The 25,206-nt window shown below is 45.2% G+C and overlaps 1 protein-coding gene across 3 annotated transcripts in view; it reads left to right on the top strand.

Moving 5' to 3' along the window:
- LOC138670853 (solute carrier family 26 member 10-like) overlaps positions 1-25,206 on the top strand; it is a 140,049-nt gene that overhangs the window by 98,727 nt on the left and 16,116 nt on the right. For 2 of the 3 annotated variants that reach the window (XM_069758580.1, XM_069758581.1), the window contains exons 11-14: positions 1,128-1,234; positions 4,739-4,808; positions 14,410-14,589; positions 17,818-17,878. In XM_069758580.1, coding sequence (XP_069614681.1) covers positions 1,128-1,234; positions 4,739-4,808; positions 14,410-14,589; positions 17,818-17,878 — 418 coding nt within the window. The remainder of the gene's footprint in view (positions 1-1,127; positions 1,235-4,738; positions 4,809-14,409; positions 14,590-17,817; positions 17,879-25,206) is intronic. The other variant, XM_069758582.1, reaches the window with a different exon arrangement.

Raw genomic sequence — 25,206 nt, forward strand, 5'->3', positions numbered from 1 at the left:
AAATATTGCTGCATGCGTGATTTCCATCTTTAAATTGGCCATGCAAGTCGATGAATCTGTGAAATAAATTGGACTGCATTCGGTTGACATTTGCATGTGATTCCGATTTTAACGGACTGCCAGAATGGTGAAGATGGAGACATTTTTAAGAAAATCAGATCGCACTATGATCACGCTCTTACCAAACTCTGATCAGAGTGTGATTAGCATAATCAACTTGATTCTCTTGGATGAGAGAAAATACGGTGGTGTGAACCAATCTTAGGATGAGCCATGAATATTAGATCTGTGGGAATTTGACACTTTGCAGCCTCAATGATCAGATTTTGGAATGGTCTACGTCTCTATACTGAGCTCTGCAGCTTTTTCATTATCTACATTGCTTCAAACTCCACAATGGTTACATGTGAAAGATCTGTGCTAGGTATTGCAGCTTTCTCCCATTGCAGTGAATGCAACACACTTGCTACTACATATGGAGCGTATTCAATGTATAAAACAGCGTAAACCATAAAGAGAAGGCAGCTTTTATTTAAAAAAAAAAAAACCTCTAAAAATGGGAGCTGTCATTAGATTGATTGCCTAAGGCCAGGGTCACACAACCGTAGATTCTCTCATTCAAAAGAATTGGGCAGATTATGCTAATGACACTCCGCTGGTCAAAACCTGATCAGAGTTTCGTCAGAGTGACAGTATAGTATGAGCCGATTCTCTCGGATGAGAGAACTGTAGCACACTGTAGAAGATGGAGAGCAACATTTCTCCATCTTCTCCATCCGAGTGCAGCCTGCATCCGATGTCATCCGAGTGCAGCCTGATGTTTTCCTTGCACCCATAGACTTAAATGGGTGAGTGGCATCCAGTTTCAGAGTGAAATTACAGCATGCTGCATTTCACTAACAGATTCTGTAAGAAAAAAAGCCCCATTAAATAACAATGGAACGAGTGCTATAAGATAAAAAATCAGACAGCACTCGTACGATGTATACGACAGTGTGAACGAGCCCTTAGGCAGATACTCAAACTTATTTCCGGAAAAAATATGTGTATATTCCAATCAGTTACAGTATGTCCTATACTGAATGGCACAGATTGAGAATGTCATCATTACCTGATTTGTTTTCTAGTCTGTTTGGGTGGTCACATGGTCGGCGGTGGTCATTCTCAATGTGGAAATGGGCCTTGCTGTCGGTGTAGTTTTCTCTATGATGACTGTAGTTTGCAGAACGCAAAGGTAGGTGATGGAAAATAGTACTGGAGGGATAATACTGAAGATGGATTTATACGGCTCCAGCTGCAGAGCTCTCCTTCTGGTGGCTTCAGGCAGACTGAATGTTATCATTTCGGCCCTTTCACACATCGTTTAATCTCACGCTCAATGGCCCCATCGGAGCTTATGTCCAACCTCCCTCCCCCACAGACAGGGATTTGGACTTATACACTGATAGAGCCATTGACTATAATGGGGCTGTCACCGTGTGCGCTATCGTGCAACATTTTCAGCCATATACAGTTAGGGCCAGAAATATTTGGACAGTGACACAATTTTCGCGATTTGGGCTCTGCATGCCACCACATTGGATTTCAAATGAAACCTCTACAACAGAATTCAAGTGCAGATTGTAACGTTTAATTTGAAGGGTTGAACAAAAATATCTGATAGAAAATGTAGGAATTGTACACATTTCTTTACAAACACTCCACATTTTAGGAGGTCAAAAGTAATTGGACAAATAAACATAACCCAAACAAAATATTTTTATTTTCAATATTTTGTTGCAAATCCTTTGGAGGCAATCACTGCCTTAAGTCTGGAACCCATGGACATCACCAAACGCTGGGTTTCCTCCTTCTTAATGCTTTGCCAGGCCTTTACAGCCGCAGCCTTCAGGTCTTGCTTGTTTGTGGGTCTTTCCGTCTTAAGTCTGGATTTGAGCAAGTGAAATGCATGCTCAATTGGGTTTAGATCTGGAGATTGACTTGGCCATTGCAGAATGTTCCACTTTTTGGCACTCATGAACTCCTGGGTAGCTTTGGATGTATGCTTGGGGTCATTGTCCATCTGTACTATGAAGCGCCGTCCAATCAACTTTGCAGCATTTGGCTGAATCTGGGCTGAAAGTATATCCCGGTACACTTCAGAATTCATCCGGCTACTCTTGTCTGCTCTTATGTCATCAATAAACACAAGTGATCCAGTGCCATTGAAAGCCATGCATGCCCATGCCATCACGTTGCCTCCACCATGTTTTACAGAGGATGTGGTGTGCCTTGGATCATGTGCCGTTCCCTTTCTTCTCCAAACTTTTTTCTTCCCATCATTCTGGTACAGGTTGATCTTTGTCTCATCTGTCCATAGAATACTTTTCCAGAACTGAGCTGGCTTCTTGAGGTGTTTTTCTGCAAATTTAACTCTGGCCTGTCTATTTTTGGTATTGATGAATGCTTTGCATCTAGATGTGAACCCTTTGTATTTACTGTCATGGAGTCTTCTCTTTACTGTTGACTTAGAGACAGATACACCTACTTCACTGAGAGTGTTCTGGACTTCAGTTGATGTTGTGAACGGGTTCTTCTTCACCAAATTAAGTATGCGGCGATCATCCACCACTGTTGTCATCCGTGGACGCCCAGGCCTTTTTGAGTTCCCAAGCTCACCAGTCAATTCCTTTTTTCTCAGAATGTACCCAACTGTTGATTTTGCTACTCCAAGCATGTCTGCTATCTCTCTGATGGATTTTTTCTTTTTTTTCAGCCTCAGGATGTTCTGCTTCACCTCAATTGAGAGTTCCTTTGACCGCATGTTGTCTTCTCACAGCAACAGCTTCCAAATGCAAAACCACACACCTGGAATCCACCCCTGACCTTTTAACTACTTCATTGATTACAGGTTAACGAGGGAGACGCCTTCAGAGTTAATTGCAGCCCTTAGAGTCCATTGTCCAATTACTTTTGGTCCCTTGAAAAAGAGGACGCTATGCATTACAGAGCTATGATTCCTAAACCCTTTCTCCGATTTGGATGTGGAAACTATCATATTGCAGCTGGGAGTGTGCACTTTCAGCCCATATTATATATATAATTGTATTTCTGAACATGTTTTTGTAAACAGCTAAAATAACAAAACTTGTGTCACTGTCCAAATATTTCTGGCCCTAACTGTACGCTGAGGTGGACACCAAAATGCAGTAGACTACATCTAGCTGTCTGCCTCCAGCAGGTGCATAAAACCAAACATGATGCACAGCAGACTGCCCCATTATAGTCAATGGCCTCATCGGCGTATACGTCCAAATCCCATTCTGCAGGGGAAGTTTGAACGTAAGCCCTGATGGGGCCACTGGTCATATGAATACACACAATATAAAAAGGCTTAAACAGTGAAACTAAACTAACTTTCTGTTATATTTTGTAGTATCTTAAACATTTTGAAGATGGGTCGAGATTCAGAACTGACCAGTACATAAGTGTGCACATGGTGGTGTATGGGCTCCCTACAAAGTCTTTGTACACGCACACATTCGGGAGCTGAATGCTTCTATGCAACCTTTTGAGCCGTCAGTAGGGGTCTCAGGACACGGACCCCATAGCAATCTACAGGATGTTTAAAAGGCTGCAACATATAAAACATAAGTAAAAGTTTAAAGGGAATGTGTCACCAGGATTTTACAACTCCATCTAAGAACTGCATTGTGTAGGGACAGAGACCTTGATTCAACAATGCATCACTTTCTGGGCATCTTGCTGCATCTTTGATAAATTCATTGTTCTTGTGTTGATCTATCAAACCTCTGAATACTGATTGACAGCTTTCTGTGTACAGTGTGCATAGGCAGAAAGCTGCCAATCAGTGGTGGAGGCGGGGTTTATACAGACCTCATTAATATGGAGGACTACCTGTCAGAGGATTTACTAGTCCTATAGTGATAGCCTCTTACTGAAAAAAACTGTGATTTTATCAAAACTACCCCAAGCAACCCAGTAAGTGACATATCACTGGAATTAGGGTCTATGTCCCTAAATTACACTGCTCCGAGATTAGGTGGCTAAAACCTGGTGACACATTCCCTTTAATTATATTTGTGGGGGTAAAGGGAAGCAAGGAGTTTGTGGGTTTGTATCAGAAAAACAGCGTATTAGCCACCTATAAAGATACTAGATGTTGGTCCGATTCAAAAGCATCGGGGATTCTAGAATATGTATGTATGTATGTTGCGCTGTCAGTGGTGTTTAAATCCTGCACTAATATCGCTGATTGGCTGATATCCGAGACAGACAGACAATTAGACCCTTAGACAACACAATGGCGGCACTTGACAGCAGTGGAGGACAATGATGATTCCAGAATTCACGGTAGACTGTGCCCGTCGCTGATTGGTCGAGGCCAGCTGGCCTCAACCAACCAGAGACTGTGCCCGTTGCTGATTGGTCGAGGCCTGGCGGCCTCGACCAATCAGCGACGCGCACAGGCCAGCCGGCCTCGACCAATCAGAGACTGTGCACGTCACTGATTGGTTGAGGCCTGGCGGCCTCAACCAAACAGCGACGCGGGATTTCCAGGACAGACAGCCAAACCCTTAGACAATTATATATATAGATTACAATAGTTCTTTTTTTCTTGCTGATTGCATAATATATAGTACAGAATACAGGAGCACATCACACCTATAAGCATAAGCATCTTTATCTTTCTTATTATCGTTTATCGCCTTCATGCTATTTTATTCTAACATTTCAGAGCACAGTGTTCAGTACTTGGAAGAGCCATCAACACAGAAATCTATCGACCCATTGTACAAAACGACAAGGTACATAGGTTAATACTTGACTTTGGAGCACAGAGCACACACATTCCGTCATCTTTGTATTGTGCTTTATGTCTTTTATCAATCAGTGACATGTCTTCAGTATATAATACCATAATATCACGTCATCGCCCTTCAGTCAGTTACTCCTCTGCATTCACTGATCTCCAGCCAGGGGACCTTGAACATGGAAAACATTTTCTGGATGAATTTGTCCTTTGTATACAGGAGGGATGCAACCAGTGCCGGACTGGTTTGGCAAAGGCCCACCAGTAACATTGAATCTTGTTGCCTACTGTTTAGCTACATGCAAAAATAACCTGACCCTAGTACACAAATGTATTTTTGCTTTTATATAATAATAAACCTTTTTCTGCAAATTGTGAATCAAGGGTAACAGCACTACTCATTAGAAATCCTTCACAGGGGTGGCCTACCGGAGGATTCTCCTGTTCTCCTGTTGGCCAGTCTGACCCTGGATGTAATCATACTTGCAGGATTTTTCAGTCTTTGAGCCAAATGTAAGAGGTGTAGAACGAAAAAGTATCCATCTTTGCTGTATGCATTTACCAATTAGATCTACTCCTGGCTTTGGTGGAAAACACTAAATCAAATGCTGCCATACATAGCAGACATGTGATTCCTGTCTTATAGGAGGGGTATTGTTGTGAATTCCGTTCTGGAGCTCCCTCCTGTGGTTGCTAATGGTATTTTTGTGAGTTCTGCCCTTGGGCTCCCTCTGGTGGTTTTGAGTGGAACTGCTGCTCCGTTAGGTGGCTGTAGCAGCTGCCTTCACTAATCGCCTTGCCTGGGTTTGTTATGTAAACCTGCTCTGGGCTTTAGTCCATGCCTGCTGTCAATGTTCTTGGTTGGATTTGGTTCTCTCCTTGGAATCTTCATATGGCCAGTCCTTGTCTGCAAAAGATAAGTTTTTGCTAGTTTTTGTTTGTCCATTTTTTTGGACTCTATTGCTTTGCAAATATGTCTCTTTTTGTCCAGCTTGTCACTATGTCTTATTCAGGCTAGCTGGAAGCTCTGGGAAAGCAGATTTGCCCCTCCACACCATGAGTCAGTGTGGAGTTCATTTTTGTAAACTGCGTGGATTTTGTAGTTTTTATACTGACCGCACAGTATCCTTTTCTCTCTGTCTATCTAGTTTAGTATTGGCCTCCTTTGCTGAATTCTGATTTCATTTCTGAGTTCGTCTTTTCCCTCTCCATTCATAGTCAATATTTGTGGGGGGCTATCTTTCCTTTTGGGGGTTTTCTCTGAGGCAAGATAGCTTTCTATTTCCTTCTTTAGGGTTAGTTATCTCTTAGGCTGTGAAGAGGTGTCTAGGGAGAGTCAGGAACATCCCACGGCTATTTCTAGTGTTGTTGTTAGGATTAGGGACTGCGGTCAGTAGAGATACCACCTTCTCAGAGCTCGCTCCATGTTGCGTTTTAGCCACCAGGTCATATCAGTGTGGCCTCTTAACCACCAGGTCATAACAGTACAGCAGGCCGGAAATGAATTGAATGCATCTCAAAAGAAGGAAAAGAAAGCTCTGAACCATTTTTTTTTTCTGTGCTCTGTTCTGTCTTTTTTTTCCTCTTGATATCTGGGTGGCGCTGGATATATGTTCTGGTATGGAGGTTCAGAGTTTGTTTTCTCGTGTGGATCAACTTGCTGCAAGAGTCCAGAGTATCCAAGATTATATTGTCCAGACTCCGGCTCTAGAGCCTAGAATTCCTACTCCTGATTTGTTTTTTGGGGACAGATCCAAGTTTTTGAACTTTAAAAATAGCTGCAAATTGTTTTTTGCTTTGAAACCCCGTTCTTCTGGTGATCCCATTCAGCAAGTAAAAATCATCATATCCTTACTGCGTGGTGATCCTCAAGACTGGGCTTTTGCTCTTGAAACAGGGAATCCGGCATTGTTGAGTGTGGATGCATTTTTTCAAGCGCTCGGATTGTTGTATGACGAACCTAACTCAGTAGAGCATGCTGAGAAAACACTGTTGGCCCTGTGTCAGGGTCAAGAAGCGGCAGAGTTATACTGCCAGAAATTTAGAAAATGGTCTGTGCTCACTAAGTGGAATGAAGAGGCTCTGGCTGCTATTTTCAGAAAAGGTCTTTCTGAAACCCTTAAAGATGTTATGGTGGGCTTTCCTACGCCTACCGGTTTGAGCGAATCTATGTCTCTAGCCATTCAGATTGATCGGCGCTTGCGTGAGCGCAAGGTGGTGCACCATATGGCAGTGTCCTCTGAGCAAAGTCCTGACTCTATGCAATGTGATAGGATTTTGACTAGAGCGGAAAGACAGAAATTCAGACGTCAGAATGGCCTGTGTTTTTACTGTGGTGATTCTGCTCATGCTATTTCTGATTGCCCTAAGCGTACTAGGAGGGTTCCTGGGTCTGTTACCATTAGTACTGTACAGCCTAAATTTCTCTTGTCTGTTACCCTGATTTGCTCATTGTCGTCATTCTCTGTTATGGCATTTGTGGATTCTGGCGCTGCTCTGAACTTAATGGACTTAGAATTTGCCAAGAGCTGTGGTTTTTCCTTGGAGCCTTTGCAGAGTCCTATTCCCTTAAAGGGACTCTGTCACCTGAATTTGGCGGGACTGGTTTTGGGTCATATGGGCGGAGTTTTCGGGTGTTTGATTCACCCTTTCCTTACCTGCTGGCTGCATGCTGGCTGCAATATTGGATTGAAGTTCATTCTCTGTCCTCCGTAGTACACGCCTGCGCAAGGCAAGATTGCTTTGCGCAGGCGTGTACTATGGAGGACAGAGAATGAACTTCAATCCAATATTGCAGCCAGCATGCAGCCAGCAGGTAAGGAAAGGGTGAATCAAACACCCGAAAACTCCGCCCATATGACCCAAAACCAGTCCCGCCAAATTCAGGTGACAGGTTCCCTTTAAGGGGGATTGATGCTATGCCATTGGCCAAGAATAAACCTCAGTATTGGACTCAGTTAACCATGTACATGGCTCCAGCACATCAGGAAAATATTCGCTTTTTGGTGTTGCATAATTTGCATGATGTTGTTGTGCTGGGTTTTCCATGGTTACAGGTACATAACCCAGTGCTGGATTGGAGATCTATGTCTGTAACTGGTTGGGGTTGTCAGGGAATACATAGTGATATTCCTTTGATGTCCATTTCCTCATCCCCTTCTTCTGAAGTTCCTGAGTTTTTGTCGGATTTCCAGGATGTATTTGATGAGCCCAAGTCCAGTTCTCTGCCTCCTCATAGGGACTGCGATTGTGCCATTAATTTGATTCCTGGCTGTAAGTTCCCTAAGGGTCGACTTTTCAATCTGTCTGTGCCAGAGCATGCCGCTATGCGGAGTTATGTAAAGGAGTCCTTGGAGAAGGGGCATATTCGCCCGTCTTCGTCACCGTTGGGAGCGGGATTTTTTTTTGTTGCCAAGAAGGATGGCTCCTTGAGACCCTGTATAGATTATCGCCTTCTCAATAAGATCACTGTCAAATTCCAGTACCCTTTACCGTTACTTTCTGATTTGTTTGTTCGGATTAAGGGTGCCAGTTGGTTTACTAAAATCGACCTTCGAGGGGCGTATAATCTCGTGCGTATTAAACAAGGTGATGAATGGAAAATAGCATTTAATACGCCCGAAGGCCATTTTCAATATCGTGAGATGCCATTCGGGCTCTCTAATGCTCCATCGGTATTTCAGTCCTTTACGCATGATATCTTCCGGAATTATCTGGATAAATTCATGATTGTGTATTTGGATGATATTTTGGTTTTCTCCGATGATTGGGAGTCTCATGTAAAGCAGGTTAGAATGGTATTTCAGGTCCTTCGTGCTAATGCGTTGTTTGTGAAGGGGTCTAAGTGCCTCTTTGGAGTTCAGAAAGTTTCTTTTTTGGGTTTCATTTTTCCCCCTCGGCTATTGAAATGGACCCTGTTAAAGTCCAGGCCATTCATGATTGGACTCAACCTACATCTGTAAAGAGCCTTCAGAAATTTTTGGGCTTTGCCAATTTTTATCGCCGCTTTATTGCTAATTTTTCTAGTGTGGTGAAGCCTCTGACCGATTTGACGAGGAAGGGCGCTGATGTGGTGAATTGGTCCTCTGCGGCTGTTGAGGCCTTTCAGGAGCTTAAACGTCGTTTTACTTCTGCCCCTGTGTTGCGTCAGCCAGATGTTTCTCTCCCTTTTCAGGTTGAGGTTGATGCTTCTGAGATTGGGGCAGGGGCCGTTTTGTCTCAGAGAAATTCTGATGGCTCTTTGATGAAACCGTGTGCTTTCTTCTCCAGAAAGTTTTCGCCTGCTAAGCGTAATTATGATGTCGGCAATCGGGAGTTGTTGGCTATGAAGTGGGCATTTGAGGAGTGGTGACATTGGCTTGAGGGAGCCAAGCATCGCGTGGTGGTCTTGACTGATCACAAGAATCTGATTTACCTCGAGTCTGCTAAGCGGTTGAATCCTAGACAGGCTCGGTGGTCTCTGTTTTTCTCACGTTTTGATTTTGTGGTCTCGTATATTCCGGGTTCTAAGAATGTGAAGGCTGATGCCCTTTCTAGGAGTTTTTTGCCGGATTCTCCGGGAGTTCTTGAGCCGCCTGGGATCCTCAAGGAGGGGGTGATTCTTTCTGCCATCTCCCCTGATTTGCGGCGGGTACTTCAGGAGTTTCAGGCTGATAAACCTGACCGCTGTCCTGTGGAGAAATTGTTTGTTCCTGATAGATGGACTAGTAGGGTAATTTCTGAGGTTCATTGTTCGGTGTTGGCTGGTCACCCTGGGATTTTTGGTACCAGAGATTTGGTGGCTAGATCCTTTTGGTGGCCTTCCTTGTCGCGGGATGTGCGTTCGTTTGTGCAGTCCTGTGGGACCTGTGCTCGGGCTAAGCCTTGCTGTTCCCGTACCAGCGGGTTGCTTTTGCCTTTGCCTATTCCTGAGAGGCCCTGGACGCATATTTCCATGGATTTTATTTCTGATCTTCCTGTCTCTCAGAAGATGTCTGTTATCTGGGTGGTTTGTGACCGGTTTTCTAAGATGGTCCATTTGGTGCCGTTGCCTAAGTTGCCTTCCTCCTCTGATTTGGTTCCATTATTTTTTCAGCATGTGGTTCATTTGCATGGTATTCCGGAGAATATTGTGTCTGACAGAGGTTCCCAGTTAGTTTCTAGGTTTTGGCGGTCCTTTTGTGCTAGAATGGGCATTGATTTGTCTTTTTCTTCAGCATTCCATCCTCAGTCAAATGGCCAAACGGAGCGAACTAATCAGACCTTGGAGACCTATTTGAGATGCTTCGTGTCTGTTGATCAGGATGATTGGGTGACCTTTTTGCCGTTGGCCGAGTTTGCCCTTAATAATCGGGCTAGTTCTGCTACCTTGGTTTCGCCTTTCTTTTGTAACTTTGGTTTTCATCCTCGTTTTTCTTCAGGGCAGCTTGAGCCTTCTGACTGTCCTGGTGTGGATTCCGTGGTGGACAGGTTGCAGCGAATTTGGACTCATGTGGTGGACAATTTGACGTTGTCTCAGGAAAAGGCTCAGCGTTTTGCTAACCGTCGTCGGTGTGTTGGTCCCCGGCTTCGTGTTGGTGATTTGGTCTGGTTGTCTTCTCGTCATGTTCCTATGAAGGTTTCTTCCCCTAAGTTCAAGCCTCGCTTTATTGGGCCTTATAAGATTTCTGAAATTATCAATCCAGTGTCTTTTCGTTTGGCCCTTCCAGCTTCCTTTTCCATTCATAATGTGTTCCATAGATCCTTGTTGCGGAGATATGTGGTACCTATGGTTCCCTCCGTTGATCCTCCTGCTCCGGTGTTGGTTGAGGGGGAATTGGAATATGTGGTGGAGAAAATTTTGGATTCTCGTTTTTCGAGGCGGAAGCTTCAGTATCTGGTCAAGTGGAAGGGTTATGGCCAGGAGGATAATTCTTGCGTTGTTGCCTCCGATGTTCATGCTGCCGATTTGGTTCGTGCTTTCCATTTGGCTCGTCCTGATCGGCCTGGGAGCTCTGGTGAGGGTTCGGTGACCCCTCCTCAAGGGGGGTACTGTTGTGAATTCCGTTCTGGAGCTCCCTCCTGTGGTTGCTAATGGTATTTTTGTGAGTTCTGCCCTTGGGCTCCCTCTGGTGGTTTCGAGTGGAACTGCTGCTCCTTTAGGTAGCTGTAGCAGCTGCCTTCAATAATCGCCTTGCCTGGGTTTGTTATTTAAACCTGCTCTGGGCTTTAGTCCATGCCTGCTGTCAATGTTCTTGGTTGGATTTGGTTCTCTCCTTGGAATTTTCATATGGCCAGTCCTTGTCTGCAAAAGATAAGTTTTTGCTAGTTTTTGTTTGTCCATTTTTTTGGACTCTATTGCTTTGCAAATATGTCTCTTTTTGTCCAGCTTGTCACTATGTCTTATTCAGGCTAGCTGGAAGCTCTGGGAAAGCAGATTTGCCCCTCCACACCGTGAGTCGGTGTGGAGTTCATTTTTGTAAACTCTGCGTGGATTTTGTAGTTTTTATACTGACCGCACAGTATCCTTTTCTCTCTGTCTATCTAATTTAGTATTGGCCTCCTTTGCTGAATTCTGATTTCATTTCTGAGTTCGTCTTTTCCCTCTCCATTCACAGTCAATATTTGTGGGGGGCTATCTTTCCTTTTGGGGGTTTTCTCTGGGCAAGATAGTTTTCTATTTCCTTCTTTAGGGGTAGCTATTTCTTAGGCTGTGAAGAGGTGTCTAGGGAGAGTCAGGAACATCCCACGGCTATTTCTAGTGTTGTTGTTAGGATTAGGGACTGCGATCAGTAGAGATACCACCTTCTCAGAGCTCACTCCATGTTGCGTTTTAGCCACCAGGTCATATCAGTGTGGCCTCTTAACCACCAGGTCATAACAGTGTATATGGCTGATTTCTTTCCAGGCAAAAGCACTAGACCTGTCCATGCGTTGTCTCTGGTACTGCAGCCTAGATATATTTGCGATGCCCACCAGGGCCGCGGGGCACTCGGAACCGGGTCGGGCAGCCTCCTGGGGAGGTCACGGGGCCGCGACACAACTCCGTGGCCCTGTGCGTGCAATAAAAATGATGCAAGAGTGAAAAGTTTATAGGGGATTGATTCGTGACGCCACCCGTGGTGTTCGACAAGGGATGGCCGACTCTGCAGTTCAGGTACACTAAGGCCGATGATGACGCAGCAAAGATGGTACAGCTCTCCACAGGTAGAGTGGGGCCCCAGGGCAGATATGAGGTAAATTAAACGATGGGTACTGTTATAGTACATGGCAGGTGAAGCAGTAAATAATTCTGAGGACACAGCGGGGTGAAGTCTTCACAGTTTACTCACAGTTATTAGGTTCAGTCTCCAGCCGGGTGCTGTGTCCTCCGGGTCGGTGGTCCAGCTAGCTCTCAGGTAATTTGGGGTGCACTTTTCCGGGACCCCCTTCTTGTGTACCTTTCTGGGTCGTCTCTCTGGGCAGGCTCTCACCCTCTTGCCCTGCGCTTAACACACAGTGTCCCAAGCCAGCAGCCTCAGATCCTGTCGGGCGATGTCTTCCTGGTCCCTTTGACCCTATGTGGCTGCCTTTTCAGTGATTGTGTGTAGATTTGGCTGTGGCACATACAGACACAATAGCCTCCAGTTTGCTAGCTGAGTCCTACAGTCTCTCCACTAGTCTGGGGCCGGTCCCCCACTGCACCCTGGTCCCTCCACTCAACTACGGTCGGCGTGGATTCGGGCGCCACGGGTGGATTCTTCACTTCCCTAGCCCCTAGGACCCCTTCTCTCTCTGGAGCTTGCTCGCTCCTCTCACTCTTCTCCTCAGCAACTCACTAACTCCGCTTCACTCCTGTTTCCATAGCAACACTTCACTCCCAACTGTCACTCTGCCTCAGGTCTCCTACCCTTATCTCCTTCCTCCACCCACACCCTCTACCTAGTTCCCCCTCCAGCCTGAGATGGGGCCCTCCCTAAATAGGGTCTGCCCAGATCCCCTGGCCTGGAGTGGTGTGGTGTTGGATGCTAGTGTGCGGATACCGGGTAGTGCCCCCTCCATACCCGAGAGTGGGGTACCACACATATGGATGAGGTGCAGTACCTCTGTGGCGACTGGAACCTCAGGGGCACCACACATTAACATAAATGTGGTTGAGCTGCGGCATCACAAACAATCTGTAGACAGGTGTGTCGCTGCCTTTGGAAGAAAGTCGTCTCTGGGTGCTCAATGTCTGTTCAGCGCCGCTACATCACTTTTAACCACAGAGGGGAACAGAGGTCAGTCAAGTCTATGGGGTGGCGTTAGGTGGAGACGCACAAACTCATAATTTCCCTGCCTTATGTGGATTTGCAGCACTATTTATATGAAAATTCAAAGTTGATGTGCAATATAGTTTTTTTTCTACCTTATTCAGCAATGTAATTAGTTTGGTGAGTCTAAAGGTACCTTCACACTAAACGACGCTGCAGCGATCCAGACAACGATCCGGATCGCTGCAGCGTCGCTGTTTGGTCGCTGGAGAGCTGTCACACAGACAGCTCTCCAGCGACCAACGATGCCGGTAACCAGGGTAAACATCGGGTTACTAAGCGCAGGGCCGCGCTTAGTAACCCGATGTTTACCCTGGATACCATCCTAAAAGTAAAAAAAACAAATGCTTCATACTTACCTTCGGCTGTCTGTCCCCGGCGCTGTGCTTCTCTGTACTGGCTGTGAGCACAGCGGCCGGAAAGCAGAGCGGTGACGTCACCGCTCTGCTTTCCGGCCGCTGTGCTCACAGTGAGTGCAGGAAAGCACAGCGCCGGGGACAGACAGCCGAAGGTAAGTATGAAGCGTTTGTTTTTTTTACTTTTAGGATGGTATCCAGTGTAAACATCGGGTTACTAAGCGCGGCCCTGCACTTAGTAACCCGATGTTTACCCTGGTTACCAGCGAAGACATCGCTGAATCGGTGTCACACACGCCGATTCAGCGGTGTCAGCGGGAGAGCCAGCGACCAAATAAAGTTCTGGCCTTCTAGCCCCGACCAACGACATCACAGCAGGATTCTGATCGCTGCTGCGTGTCACACTGAACGATATCGCTAGCCAGGACGCTGCAACGTCACGGATCGCTAGCGATATCGTTTAGTGTGAAGGTACCTTAAGGCCATGTTCACACATCAAAGTGTTTTCCGAAAACGTGGTTAAAAATGCAGCAATTTTACAGCAATTTTAAAATATCTTTGCAATAAAAAAAATGTATGAACACGACTTAAAGCTCTTTACAGGTCCCTTTTAACACTGTGCATGACCGTGGCATGAACTTTAAGATAATTAACACTTGTCAAGCTTTTAGAAATGACTAAACAAGTAAGAATCAATTAATAAGCAGAAAGTAATCCCAAAGTCTTGTATTTGGAAGGAGTCATCTGTCTGTATTCACATACAGTAACATATTCTTCTGCACAAGGAGACGGACGCCGTCCAAACCACAATTAGAGCAATACAATCACACACGACAAGAATACCGCATCCCACTGCCAATAACACATCTCTCAAACAATGGCGTTTTTTAGCTATAAATTTCCAGTTTCTTAAGCCAAAAATAAAATATAACTGCCTCCAGGATCCACTGCCAAGAAATTATAGACCCTTTGTCTGCTTTCTTGTTTTCAGTGTTTTGAAATCCCAGGCGTGAAGATCCTGTCTTATAACTCCCCCATCTACTACGGCAACAGGGACATCTTTAAGGAAACAATGAGAAGGATGGTGGGGCTGACACAGGAAAAGATAAGGAGGAGAGAGAAAGCGCTAAAAGCCATGGAACAAGGCAGGAAGATGAGCGTCTCCGTTGTTGTAAGCTTGATTCCTTGTGCATCGGTGGACAGTATCATCAGAAATACATCTATATATATAATCGTCTAAGGCAGTGGTCCCCAACTCCAGGCCTCGAGGGCCGCCAACAGTGCAGGTTTTCAGGATTTCCTTAGTATTGCACAGGGGTTGGAATCATCACCTGTGCAGATGATCACATTACCACCGATGCAATACTAAAGAAATCCTGAAAACCTGCACTGTTGGCGGCCCTCGAGGCCTGGAGTTGGGGACCCCTGGTCTAAGGGGCACTTCCGTCTGTTTGTCTGTCTGTCTGTCTGTCACGGAAATTCCGCATCAGTGATTGGTCGCGGCACAGCCCGGCCGAGAATTAGTCCCTCCCTACTTCCGTCCAGTCAGTGCCCGGCACCCGCTCCATACTCCCCTCCAGTCAACGCTCACACAGGGTTAATGGCAGCATTAATGGACCGCGTTATGCCACGGTGTAACGCACTCCGTTAACGCTGTTATTAACCCCGTGTGACCAACTTTTTACTATTGATGCTGCCTATGCAGCATCAATAGTAAAAAAAAACTAATGTAAAAAAAAATAAAAAAACAAAAAACCTGCTATTCTCACCTTCCGTCGTCCGCCGATGCGTGCGCGGCTGCAGCCAGCTTCTGTTCCCAGAGATGCATTGCGAAATTACCCCGAAGACTTAGCAGTCTCGCGAGACCGCTAAGTCAGCTGGGTAATTTTGCAATGCATCTCTGGGAACGGAAGCTGTTGGCAGCAGCGCGCGCATCGGGACAGCTTCACTGGACGCCGGAGGGTGAGTATATAACTATTTTTTATTTTAATTATTTTTTTACAGGGATATGGTGCCCACACTGCTATATACTACATGGGCTGTGTTATATACTGTGTGGCTGCTATATACTACGTGGGCAGTGTTATATACTGCGTGCGCTGTGTTATATACTGTGTGGGCTGTGCTATATATTATGTGGGCTTTGTTATATACTGCGTGGCTGCTATATACTACGTGGGCAGCGTTATATACTACATGGGCTGTGATATATACTGCGTGGGCTGAGCTATATACTGCGTGGCCTGTGTTATATACTGCGTGGCCTGTGTTATACAATGTGTGCCCTGTGTTATATACTGCATGGCTGTGTTATATACTGCGTGGGCTGTGTTATATACTGTGTGGCCTGTGCTATACATTACGTGGGCTGTGTTATATACTATGTGGCTGTGCTATATACTGCGTGGCTGCTATATACTACGTGGCTCCTATATACTACGTGGCCTGTGCTATATACTATGCGGCTGCTATATACATACATACAGTACATATTCTAGAATACCCGATACGTTAGAATCGGGCCACCATCTAGTATTTTATAAGCAGATACTAGACTAGACTTAGAATTTACTTTGAAAATCCATATATGATGTTGATAAATATAATTAACCAGTAAAATGAGTTCAGTAAGAGAGTGAAATAGCTGGAGTCCAAGCATATTCAGTTTTTGTCCAGCAAGCCTGACTGACAGCTGCAGCTTGTACCGAGCAGTGTGAGATCTCAGCACCAGCAGATAGGAGGTACACTGAGAAGCTATCATCCAGGCTGGGTGGGCAGTGATTGAGTCTACACTTTCAATAAAGACTAATACATGCTTTGTGACGTGGAATTTTAAAGTAAGTACACCCTCATCAGGTCTAAGAAATCTATGTAATTATATATGCAGTTTGATTTGTGAAATCTGGAGACAGATTCTATTTAAAGGGGGTTGTCCAGGATGAATTTATTGCTGACCTAGGATAGATCATCAATATAAGACCAGTGGGGGTACTGCGCTTATTAAAGTGAATGGGAGCTGAGATGATGGCCCTTACGCAATGTAAGGAGCTGTGGTGCTCCAGGTTTGTATACTTTGCAAATTCGGCTGCACCAAGAGCTGCAGAAAGCTAATCTGTGGGTGTACCATGTGTAAGACCCCCGTTGTTCTGATGATGATGATCTATACTAAGGATGGCTCATCACTGGCATATAAGTTCTTTACAACCCCTATAAGGCTATCACAAATGATAATATGCTTTCTCCATAGATAATGGGATTTGACTCATTACTCATTTATTTTTCCGGCCGTGGCTACTCTCACTTATTATGTAAATTGCTTCCAACATTCCCTACTGTTATGCTCTGTTTGATACCTCGCTTAAGAACTTTAAGTATAAACCTAAATAAATAAGATACTATACTTCCACTCCATATATCTGAAATAACATGGTCAAGGTCATTATACATATGCCAATTAACTAGAACATTTTTGGAGCAAAAAATTAAGCAGTTATATTAAGTAGCAGTTTTGGTTATTGGGGTTTTCTGGATTTTGGAAAAACTGCTGTCCCCTGGCTACAGTTTGTATAAAAAAACAAACCAGCTGCACCTTACTTACCCTCACCAGGTCCAGCACTGACTCTATGCACTGCTCCGGGTGTTTGGTATTGATGTCATATTGACAGCATTTCAGTCAATTACTGAACTCATCGGTTCTGTCCAAGTTGACACCACGAACCTCAAAGCTTACTGATTGACTGCAGCACTGTCGATGTGACATTGATGCTGCAGACAGTAATAGAAAAATATTTGGCCATTAAGGCAATGCTCCTCATGATCTAGTATAAAGAGCTATAGTAAGGTCATGGGTATGTTCAAACTGGTGTAAATTTCGGAGAGGATCTTGCTCCAATATCCACTTCACATACTCTATGTGTAATGTTGATGTGTATGTATGTGTAATGTGTATGTTAATGATAAAACCCACCTTTAGTACAAATCTTGATGTTTTTTGCCATGTGATTTTTTTTCCTGTATCCATTTCTGAGGGGTTTCTGCATAAAAAAAAGATCCAAATTTGCCACTAAATGAATAATGTGGAAAAAATGCCCAAAAACACGCAAAAACATGGCCAGATAATTTGTGTAAACATACCGTACTCTGGAAGTTAAAGCCACTAAATATGGTGGACTGTTGTAGAGGAGCATAATTATTTCTGAGCGATAGGAATATGGGGAAAAAGTGAAGACATTCCTGATTGATACTTTAAATGAATATGAGATAGAGATACATAGAAATAATAACAGTAATTAATTAACTGTATGAAGTAAGAAAGCTATGGTGATTTTTAAGTAAACTTGGATAGAAGCCCCACAGATACATATTCATGATTTGTTTTTAACTGTATTTTATATTGTAGGATACAGGAATCGCAAACCCGGTATATCATCCTGATGGCTGCAACATAAAGCTAGAACAAGGTACAGTAAAGTTTACTCATAACTTCATTTACAAGAAAAGCACTGCTCCGTGAATGTGAAATTGATGTTTGCATTACACAATGGAAAATCCAATAGTATTTTACCCTGCTTGGGTGCTGTGCAGAGCTGCCATCAGCAATGAATTCACATGGTCTGTAAATATAAGAGACTTTTGTTTGGTGACTATAGCAAGAAATAAATGCATCTAATTTTTGAGAACCTAGATGAATTGGTGTAGATCGTTTTATTTTTATTCTTTAACCCCTTAGCACCGAATTCTGACGTGTCATTTTATGCAGTAATAACTATGGATTACTGTATATTTTTATTTATTTTTCAATTTTTAAAATGACCAATAATATCACATACAAGGAACAAATACCACAACACCATGTCAAGACCACATATTACCGCCACAGTGATCGAATAACATCACGTACAAGGAACAAATACCACAACACCATGACCAGACCACATATTACCACCAGTGACCGAATAATATCACATACAAGGAACAAATACCACCGCACCATGACCAGACCACATATTACCACCACAAAGTGACCAAATAGCACATAAAAGGGGCAAATACCGCAACACCATATCCAGACCACATATTACCACCACATAATGACTGAATACTACAATGGTGATCAGTAATAAAAAAAACCCCACAATACTATCACCATAAGTGTCATTATACACAGGAGATCTGTACTTAGTATGCAGTGTCTGTGTACAGGTAATACAGTGATCACTGGTGATATTATACACAGGAGCTCTGTATATAATGTATAGGTAATACAGTTATCACTGATGACATTATACACAGGACCTCTGTATATAGTATGCAGTATATAGTGTCAGTGTATAGGTAACACACTGACTCACCAGTGACATCTCTAGGTGAAGTCCTTCATCTTTCATCTTTCATCCAGCACAGATCGCCATCACTTCTTCCAGCCAGGGCTCGTCTCTGCAGGAAAAAATACAGTTATCTCGAGCTCCGCTTGCAAAACAAGTTTTTCCCAACTTCTACTTTACACCACATGAAGAAAAAAAGGCGACATAGTATCACTCTACACAGTAACAAGACCGCCCCCCCCCCTATTTAAAACAGTATACTCAAAAAATAAAATAAATACATCACTGCAGTAATAATATCCCTTAATTAGCCCCTATGATAATAATAATCCCTATCCTAGCCGCCGTGCGTCTCATTCCAGGCTTCAGCCATATGTTCTCCCATCCTGCCCTCATGAGTATCCATTCTGCCCCATATGATCTCCCCATCCTGCCCCATCTGTCTCCATCATATCCATCTTGCCCCATGATCCTGCACGAACTGCATGATCTGTCTCCAATTATGCCCCCATGTCTTTCATCCTGCTCTGAGTCTCCAATCATGCCCGTATCTCCATTCTGCCCCTATGTCTCCAATCATGCCCGGTGTCTCTATTCTGCCCCATCTGTCTCCAATCATGCCCCTGTGTCTCCATTCTGCCCCATCTGTCTCCAATCCTGCCCCCAGTGTCTCCAATCATGCCTCCATGTCTTTCATCCTGCCCCGTGTCTCCAATCATGCCCCGTATCTCCATTCTGCCCTGTGTCTCCAATCATGCCCGTATCTCCATTCTGCCCCCTATGTCTCCAATCATGCCCCCATGTCTGCAATCCTGCCCCACCTGTCTCCAATCCTGCCCCATCTGTCTCCAATCCTTCCCCTTCTGTCTCCAATCCTGACCCATCTGTTTCCAATCTTGCCCCATCTGTCTCCAATCCTGACCCATCTGTCTCCAATCCTGCCCCATCTGTCTCCAATCCTGCCCCCAGTGTCTCCAGTACAGCCCCAGTGTCTCCAGTACTGCCCCGGTGTCTCCAGCATTCTGCCCCCCGTGTGTCCAGAATTCTGACCCCAGTGTGTCCAGCATTCTAACCCCAGTGTGTCTAGCATTCTGCGCCCAGTGTCTACAGCATTCTGCCCCAAACCCCCCCCCCCCCCCCGTGTCTCCAGCATTCTTCCCCGGCCCCCCCGGCTCGCCGCTCTCAATAAAAAAAAAGAGTTAGTCTTACCTGGCCGCGCTCCTGCGGCGAAGGTCCTTCCACGCAGCTGAGGCGCGCATTCGCCGGCGATTGACAATGACGTCAGACGCCGGCAACGTGTGTGCTGCGGCTGATGTCAGCTGCCAGCCTCCAATTGGCTGGCGGCTGTTAACTATTGATGTGCGGGGCCGGGCCGCTCGTCAATAGCGTTAAACTGCCGCAGCACCGGTAGGGGCCTGGGGAGCAGATGAGACAGGGCCCGATGCAGGCCCCCTCTGCCCCCCGAGCCCCATATGCCAGTCAGGGCAGTAATGCCCTGATGGCGGCCGAGGTCAATCTGAGCGGTAGCCCAGGGCCCCCCCACACCACTGGGCCCATACAAGTGACCCCATTTTGGAAATTACACCTCTTAAGGAATTCAGGTTTTTTGAGCATCTAGGTCTCACGGGTGCTTAACAGAACTTTGTAATATTGAGACTTGAAAATTAAAAATTACAGTAAATTTCTTCCACAATAATGTTGCTTTAGCTCCTAATTTATCACTTTTCTAAGCGTAGAAGGAGAAAATGGTCCATACAATTTGTTGTCATTTCTCCTGATTGCGGTATTCCTCTATATGTGTTCAGAAACTACTGTTTGGAGACACGGCAAGGCATGGAGGGGAAGAAGTAGTATTTGAATTTTCGAATACCATTTTGGTTGGATAAAATTGAGAATGTTATGTCACGTTTGAAGACCCCCAGGATACCAAAACAGCTGAAACCCCTCCACAAGTGACCTCATTTTGAAAACTGCAGAAGGAAAGGCGAGTCATATTGGAATGTAGATTTTGTTGAAATGGATTGAGGTTGCCATGTCACATTGGCAGAGTCCCTGACTGTTATGAAGGCAATCCAGTGACACAGTGTGCCAGCAATCAGAGCACATACAGTGATCTGACAATAACCCAAAAATAATAGAACGAGCTCTGAGACGTGGAATCTCTGTAGACCGCAATACCTGAACCTATCCTAAACACAACTAAAGGCAGCTGTGGATTGCGCCTGACACTACCTATGCAACTCGGCACAGCCTGAGGAACTGACTAGCCTGAAGATAGAAATACAAGCCTGGCTTGCCTCAGAGAAATACCCCAAAGGAAAAGGCAGCCCCCCACATATAATGACTGTTAGCAAGAGGAAAAGACAAAACGTAGGGATGAAATAGATTCAGCAAAGTGAGGCCCGATATTCTAGATAGAGCGAGGATAGCAAAGAGAACTTTGCAGTCTACAAAAAACCCTAAAGCAAAAAAACACGCAAAGGGGCAAAAAGACCCACCGTGCCGAACTAACGGCACGGCGGTACACCCTTTGCGTCTCAGAGCTTCCAGCAAAACGAATAGACAAGCTGGACAGAAAAAATAGCAACAAAAGCAAAGAAGCACTTATCTAGCAGAGCAGCAGGCCACAGGAAAGATCCAAAGCTCAGATCCAACACTGGAACATTGACAAGGAGCAAGGAAGACAGAATCAGGTGGAGTTAAATAACAAAGCAGCCAACGAGCTCACCAGAACACCTGAGGGAGGAAGCCCAGAAGCTGCAGTACCACTTGTGACCACAGGAGTGAATTCAGCCACAGAATTCACAACAGTACCCCCCCCTTGAGGAGGGGTCACCGAACCCTCACCAGAGCCCCCAGGCCGACCAGGATGAGCCACATGAAAGGCACGAACAAGATCTGGAGCATGGACATCAGAGGCAAAAACCCAGGAATTATCTTCCTGAGCATAACCCTTCCATTTAACCATATACTGAAGTTTCCGTCTAGAGACACGAGAATCCAAAATTTTCTCCACAATATACTCCAATTCCCCCTCCACCAAAACCGGGGCAGGAGGCTCAACAGATGGAACCATAGGTGCCACGAATCTCCGCAACAACGACCTATGGAATACATTATGTATGGAAAAGGAGTCCGGGAGGGTCAGACGAAAGGACACAGGATTGAGAATCTCAGAAATCCTATACGGACCAATAAAACGAGGTTTAAATTTAGGAGAGGAAACCTTCATAGGAATATGACTAGAAGATAACCAAACCAGATCCCCAACACGAAGTCGGGGACCCACACGGCGTCTGCGATTAGCGAAAAGTTGAGCCTTCTCCTGGGACAAGGTCAAATTGTCCACTACCTGAGTCCAGATCTGCTGCAACCTGTCCACCACAGAATCCACACCAGGACAGTCCGAAGACTCAACCTGTCCTGAAGAGAAACGAGGATGGAACCCAGAATTGCAGAAAAATGGAGAGACCAAGGTAGCCGAGCTGGCCCGATTATTAAGGGCGAACTCAGCCAACGGCAAAAAGGACACCCAATCATCCTGGTCTGCAGAAACAAAACATCTCAGATATGTTTCCAAGGTCTGATTGGTTCGTTCGGTCTGGCCATTAGTCTGAGGATGGAAAGCCGAGGAAAAAGATAGGTCAATGCCCATCCTACCACAAAAAGCTCGCCAGAACCTTGAAACAAACTGGGAACCTCTGTCAGAAACAATATTCTCAGGAATGCCATGCAAACGAACCACATGCTGGAAGAACAAAGGCACCAAATCAGAGGAGGAAGGCAATTTAACCAAGGGCACCAGATGGACCATTTTAGAAAAGCGATCACAGACCACCCAAATGACTGACATCTTTTGAGAAACGGGAAGGTCCGAAATGAAATCCATCGAAATATGTGTCCAAGGCCTCCTCGGGACCGGCAAGGGCAAAAGCAACCCACTGGCACGTGAACAGCAGGGCTTAGCCCTAGCACAAATCCCACAGGACTGCACAAAAGTACGTACATCCCGTGACAGAGATGGCCACCAGAAGGATCTAGCCACTAACTCTCTGGTACCAAAGATTCCAGGATGACCAGCCAACACCGAACAATGAAGTTCAGAGATAACTTTACTAGTCCACCTATCAGGGACGAACAGTTTCTCCGCCGGACAACGATCAGGTTTATTAGCCTGAAATTTTTGCAACACTCGCCGCAAATCAGGGGAGATGGCAGACACAATGACTCCTTCCTTGAGGATACTCGCCGGCTCAGATAAACCCGGAGAGTCGGGCACAAAACTCCTAGACAGAGCATCCGCCTTCACATTTTTAGAGCCCGGAAGGTACGAAATCACAAAATCGAAGCGAGCAAAAAATAACGACCAACGGGCCTGTCTAGGATTCAAGCGCTTGGCAGACTCGAGAAAAGTAAGGTTCTTATGATCAGTCAATACCACCACGCGATGCTTAGCTCCTTCAAGCCAATGACGCCACTCCTCGAATGCCCACTTCATGGCCAGCAACTCTCGGTTGCCCACATCATAATTACGCTCAGCAGCAGAAAACTTCCTGGAAAAGAAAGCACATGGTTTCAACACTGAGCAACCAGAACCTCTCTGTGACAAAACCGCCCCTGCTCCAATCTCAGAAGCATCAACCTCGACCTGGAACGGAAGAGAAACATCTGGTTGACACAACACAGGGGCAGAACAAAAACGACGCTTCAACTCCTGAAAAGCTTCCACGGCAGCAGAAGACCAATTAACCAAATCAGCACCCTTCTTGGTCAAATCGGTCAATGGTTTGGCAATGCTAGAAAAATTACAGATGAAGCGACGATAAAAATTAGCAAAGCCCAGGAACTTTTGCAAACTTTTCAGAGATGCCGGCTGAGTCCAATCCTGGATGGCTTGGACCTTAACCGGATCCATCTCGATAGTAGAAGGGGAAAAGATGAACCCCAAAAATGAAACTTTCTGCACACCGAATAGACACTTTGATCCCTTCACGAACAAAGAATTAGCACGCAGGACCTGGAAAACCATTCTGACCTGCTTCACATGAGACTCCCAATCATCTGAGAAGATCAAAATGTCATCCAAGTAAACAATCAGGAATTTATCCAGATACTCACGGAAGATGTCATGCATAAAAGACTGAAACACAGATGGAGCATTGGCAAGTCCGAATGGCATCACTAGATACTCAAAATGACCCTCGGGCGTATTAAATGCAGTTTTCCATTCATCTCCTTGCCTGATTCTCACCAGATTATACGCACCACGAAGATCTATCTTAGTGAACCAACTAGCCCCCTTAATCCGAGCAAACAAGTCAGATAACAATGGCAAGGGATACTGAAATGTAACAGTGATCTTATTAAGAAGGCGGTAATCAATACACGGTCTCAGCGAACCATCCTTCTTGGCTACAAAAAAGAACCCTGCTCCCAGTGGTGATGACGATGGGCGAATATGTCCCTTCTCCAGGGATTCCTTCACATAACTGCGCATAGCGGCGTGTTCAGGTACGGATAAATTAAATAAACGACCTTTAGGGAATTTACTACCAGGAATCAAATTGATAGCACAATCACAATCCCTATGCGGAGGTAGGGCATCGGACTTGGACTCTTCAAATACATCCTGATAATCAGACAAGAACTCTGGGACCTCAGAAGGAGTGGATGACGAAATAGACAAAAATGGAACATCACCATGTACCCCCTGACAACCCCAGCTGGATACCGACATAGAGTTCCAATCCAATACTGCATTATGGGTTTGTAGCCATGGCAACCCCAACACGACACATCATGCAGATTATGTAGCACCAGAAAGCGAATAACTTCCTGATGTGCAGGAGCCATGCACATGGTCAGCTGGGCCCAGTACTGAGGTTTATTCTTGGCCAAAGGTGTAGCATCAATTCCTCTCAACGGAATAGGACACCGCAAAGGCTCCAAGAAAAACCCACAACGTTTAGCATAATCCAAATCCATCAGATTCAGGGCAGCGCCTGAATCCACAAACGCCATGACAGAATACGATGATAAAGAGCATATCAAGGTAATGGACAGAAGGAATTTGGACTGTACAGTACCAATGACGGCAGACCTATCGAACCGCTTAGTGCGCTTAGGACAATCAGAAATAGCATGAGTGGAATCACCACAGTAGAAACACAGCCCATTCTGACGTCTGTGTTCTTGCCGTTCAACTCTGGTCATAGTCCTATCGCACTGCATAGGCTCAGGTTTAATCTCAGACAATACCGCCAGATGGTGCACAGATTTACGCTCGCGCAAGCGACGACCGATCTGAATGGCCAAAGACATAGACTCATTCAAACCAGCAGGCATAGGAAAACCCACCATGACATCCTTAAGATCCTCAGAGAGACCCTTTCTGAACAAAGCTGCCAGCGCAGATTCATTCCACAGAGTGAGTACTGACCACTTCCTAAATTTCTGACAATATA

Source organism: Ranitomeya imitator, chromosome 3 (genome assembly GCF_032444005.1).
Source record: "Ranitomeya imitator isolate aRanImi1 chromosome 3, aRanImi1.pri, whole genome shotgun sequence".
NCBI classification, from domain to species: domain Eukaryota; kingdom Metazoa; phylum Chordata; class Amphibia; order Anura; family Dendrobatidae; genus Ranitomeya; species Ranitomeya imitator.